The 4,911-nt window shown below is 33.2% G+C and overlaps 1 protein-coding gene across 1 annotated transcript; it reads left to right on the top strand.

The window, feature by feature from the left end:
- Positions 1-3,618: 3,618 nt before the first annotated feature.
- LOC105680579 lies at positions 3,619-4,404 on the top strand. Its single transcript, XM_033320119.1, has 2 exons — positions 3,619-4,229; positions 4,288-4,404. Coding segments are annotated over exons 1-2 (315 nt in total). The 5' UTR covers positions 3,619-3,916; the 3' UTR covers positions 4,290-4,404.
- The last annotated feature ends 507 nt before the right edge of the window (positions 4,405-4,911 follow it).

Raw genomic sequence — 4,911 nt, 5'->3', positions numbered from 1 at the left:
CGCGAGCGGTGGCGTGACCCGAGCATAGTGGGGGTCGTCTTCCAAATGAGACAAAGGAATAATCGAAGGGCGATCAGTTCCTTCTGACGAGTCAAACGTGACACTTCGACAAATCTGACGAGCAAACGAATTTATCTAGAGATATCGCAAAGTCGAGTCAAATTTGTGTAACATATTCATCATATTATTGTAAAATATATTGTTCTATGTTAACCTGTTAATACAGTGTTACATTCATTAAACCACCTCTGTTATCCTAAACGAAACAGGGGAACGACTATTTCGCGGTGTCGATTAACATGATCGTAGCGAGAATTTACGCCTCTCGCTGACGCGTTCTCCTAGCGACCGCGTCTCTCCGCGAACGGTCGTAACAATATGCTCCATATATTATAAGGAAGCCTTTATGAGGCGATTGTTCCAATAGACTCAGATATTAGTAAAGATATTTTACAGGATCCTTAAATCCAAGTTGAAATTGCACTTATAAGCAGAGTTGTAGTTTTTATTTTAGGATTTCATCCTTGAGTGAAAACGCTAAATATGTTTTTACTTAAATGATCTTTTTATTTGTGTTGACTGTGTCAATTTTTTTTTTTTTTTTTTTTTTTTTTTGATTGTGTGTCTTCAAGATTTTACTTGCATGCTGTCTACTGACAGCATTGAATGCAATAATTTCATATTTGCAAATCTCGAAGGATTTGTGAATAAAATTGTCGCCACAATTATCAACTTTTCTATTTATTTTTATTTTTATTATTTATATTATTTCTGAAATAATACTGACATTTGCTATAAAATTTGAATGAGCTCGACACCTGTGTTTTGGTAAGAAACATAGCTGTTTACAAGGCATTCACGGCTGCGCTTGGGACGTACCGCTGCACTGTATCGTATTGATTGTATTGTCACCTATAATATTATTATAGTTAACTTCCAACGGTACGAAGATTATTGTATGGAGAAATCACGGAGTGTGTTGTTTGTAACCACTGCGGTGAAAGTTTGTGCTCGTGTTCAGCAACTGGAAATCAAATTATGCGAATTGCATTTTTCTATGCAACAAAATGCAAATACGCCTATAGAAAATGTGTCATGAACAACCTACTTCTCGACAAATGTGCGGACGTGTTTAAGATACCCAATATTCGAATGTTTTTGAGATGCTCATCAACTTTCTTCCAGAAGCTTTTGAATCTTACAACCTTTTTCCATTGATTGCGATCTCACTGCGTATAGCTTTATTTGTAAGTATTAGACAAGCAAATGTTTCATTTGTTCATTTATCCAAATTGAAACTTGATATTATTTCATATTATTGTTGCTATATTACATTGCACAATCCTTGTATCAAGAGAAACATGTTAAAATTCTAGACACATATTTTACAGATAAAGCACAATTCTAGATTCCAAGTATACAAATGTATTCGTTTGTGAAATAACGAAAATCTCCTCTTCATGATTAGAAAATTGGTGTGTACTGCATTGTATATCTGACAGCAATAATTGGGTCCATTTCCTTGTTTTGTTCACGTGGTCATCTGATTTCACATATAATATCACATGCATCTTCTTCCCGTTTCGGTCTTAAACTTTAAAACGCAAGTTTATCGTTTGTAATCTTTTCACTTTTATGTTTTCTTCATTTTCTTTTATTAATAATCGTTTTGTACTGCACCATTTATTTTTATTGCCTGATTACTCTGAGTACGAGTTCTTCAAACTCTTCAAATTCCTCATCGTATAAATAGATATTGCAAGTTCAAAACACGTTGCTGTGTCATTGGCCAATCTGCATAAAGTTCTCGACCAATATCAATATCTTTAGATTTGTTATAGATTTTCCAACATATGTTGATATACGACAAATTACAACATAATATATAGTACATTGTTGGCTGGAAATTTTTTGTATATCTAGACGAATTGCTTTTTCATCGCCAAGTACAATTTTTATAACTTTTAATTTTTTTTGTGAATTCTATATATTGTTCTTTACGTCGAGACGTAAATGATATAAGACGTGAATGATATCTAACGTTGCAGTGTTGCAAATGTTTATATCTCTGCAAAATACGTTGAACGGTTTATCGCAGGATCTACTATTTTAGCAAATAAATTTTTGGCAAAGCGATTGCTTTCTGCTCTTGCTTGTGTTATATTTCGTAGAACTTCTAAGCAATTATACTGTTATCTTTCCATTTCTACTATCAAATGAAGGAAGACTTATTTCCAAAATTCATTAAGGAATAAAACAATAAAATATTGAGTAGACTTGTACTTTATTACTCTGCTATCAAAATACGTCAATAGCAATTAATAAGAGATATAACAAGATTCTATTAGGTTTCCCTCCATAAATTTCATATAATATTAATCATATAATATTCTACAACATATGGCAGCGATCTTCCCAGTGCGTTTAGCATAATATACAAGGTGGTTGGTAACTGGTGGTATAAGCGGAAAGGGGGTGATTCTACGCGAAAGAAGAAGTCGAAAATATAGAATAAAAAATTTTTTTTTATTTTTTTTTTAATTTTTCCATCGAGACAACGATCTACAGTGAGATCCATTATAACGTAACGCACGCGTACCAAGCGAAAATTCAAAATCGATTTTCTCGAAAACAAAGCCTCAAACGAAAAATTTTTATTCTATATTTTTAACCTCTCAAGGGTCTATTAGGTTTCCCTGCATAAATTTCATATAGTATTAATCATATAATAATCTACAACATATGGCAGCGATCTACCCAGTGCGTTTAGCATAATATATATAATTTATAAAATATATGTAACATTTCCCCTTGTAGAGCATGTTAACATTTCCCCTTGGAGTCCTCAACATGCATCATGATGTAGTCTGCATCGAATGTAATGTCAGATTGCACTATAACGAATATTACTGGAAAAAATGGAAAATGCAAGTAACCAATATAAAAAAGTAGGATGTCTCTTGTTTAAAGCAACACAACCTCTATACATCGTCTGTTGTGTCAGTGCTTTTATATATGAGAATCATCTACAATTAATTACAACCGATCAGAATGAAATAATTACATAACTATCATACAGAATTATTTATAACACTGAGAGTAATTTAAAATTGTACGATACGACGCGAGAAATATTTTTTATGTATGAAATATCGCAAATAAATGTGTAAGATAGTTTATATCAATGTAATCAGTAATTGAACGATACTATATATTTTATTTGTTTTGGCAAAAAATTCTCATATTCGTAAAGTCAAAAATGTAGAAAGAACGAGTTCCATCGTCGGAAGATAAGTCAACGATTGCATAATTCTTGGTTTTTTGTAAAGAACTATTGCAATATTTATTGTGAAACTGTTTTTTTAAATATATTAGAACACTTGCGCTACTTTCATCGGTATTTATAATCTACCTTGGAATAATAACGGCAATATTTTATTGGTTATGGTAAGAAGTAGAGAACTAAGAGAACTATAGAGATTGAGGATCTCTCGGCGAAGAAAAAAGGATATTCCTTGACTGCAATGCCTGGAAAATTCAAGCTCTCGAAAATAGAAGTCAGAAGGATGCTTTTTTTTACTATTTAATTTGTAGTTTGAGGACTTTCAGTTTGGTATGGGGCTGGCATATGGAAGAAAGACTGGATAGAATACAAAGAAGATATGTGAAATGGATCTTAGGTTTAGATATGACAACACCAAATTATATATTGATAGAAGAATGCAAGCTAACATAAATCAAAGAAAAAGCATTAAAAAGAGCAGCAAGGTATGAAGAGAAAGCCTTAGAATCAAAAAAGGAACTAGTAAAGGAGTGCATAAAGGAAAGAGAGAGAAACTGGGGAAATGGTCAAGAAGAGAAAAGAGCAAGAAAGAGAAAGAAGGGACTAGAAGGGGTGAGAAATGGAGGGACACAAATGGAAGCAAGAGAAGAGCAAGAAAGTATGATAGCAGACCAAGTTATGGAGGAAAGAAGAAAGAGAGAAGTAGAAGAGAGGGGGAAAAGGATAAGGCGATCCAAATATAACATACATTACAGAAAAATCGCCAAAGAAGAGTTACCAAAGTACTTAGAAGAGAGGATGAAATGGAAGGACAGAAGAATATTAGCAAGATTCAGATGTGGAAACGAGACCAAAGCAAGGTATTACTGGAAAGAAAAGGAAGAAAAAAGATGCAGACTATGTAAAAGGAAAGTAGAAGACGACCTGAGACATGTAATAAAAGAATGTGAAATAACGGGAGTACCAAAGGACATAGAAAAAAACACTAAATGAGACTGGAGAAGGATTAACAGAACTAAAAGCAATAACAGAGAGGAGAAGGGCAATACAAGACGGGGAGGAACTACAAGAAGGAAGCACAGCAAGGAGGTAAAAGCGCAAAGTTGCAATAGTTTTTTAATCATTAGTTTTTAGTTTTTTCTAGTATTTTAGTTTTTACAGATAGAATAATTAAAGGAGTGCAATATAATAGAATGGATAAGAGGGGAGGTAAATATATAAGAAGCGAAATAGGTCTAAGGGATGTAAAACCGAAAGTTCGTCCAAAGACGAAAGACACGGACTAAGCAATAATAAATAATAAATAATTTGTAGTTTACAATTGGTCCAGCTGGACATTCGATAAATTTTTCTAGCTTAAAAAAAAAAAGAATGCCATGTGATTGAGTCAAACAGAGAAGTTTCGCTGAAGATGTACCAAGAACGGGTAGAAAACGCAAAACGACACTGCGGCAAGATATTCGTATCGTTCGCGAAATAAAGCGCAATCCATTAATTACGATTCGTGAAATAAAATGAACAGCGAACTTGAAGAAACGTTCCATTCTCTGCAATTTCGATGATTTTGAAACATGTTATAGAGATCGAAGGAAAGTGAATTCAAAATTTACGAGAATACTCCAATGCAT

Source organism: Bombus impatiens, unplaced genomic scaffold, assembly GCF_000188095.3.
Source record: "Bombus impatiens unplaced genomic scaffold, BIMP_2.2 scf_0242, whole genome shotgun sequence".
Taxonomy (NCBI): Eukaryota; Metazoa; Arthropoda; class Insecta; order Hymenoptera; family Apidae; genus Bombus; species Bombus impatiens.
Note: the sequence above shows the minus strand (reverse complement) of the source record. Positions and strands in the feature narration are given on the sequence as shown.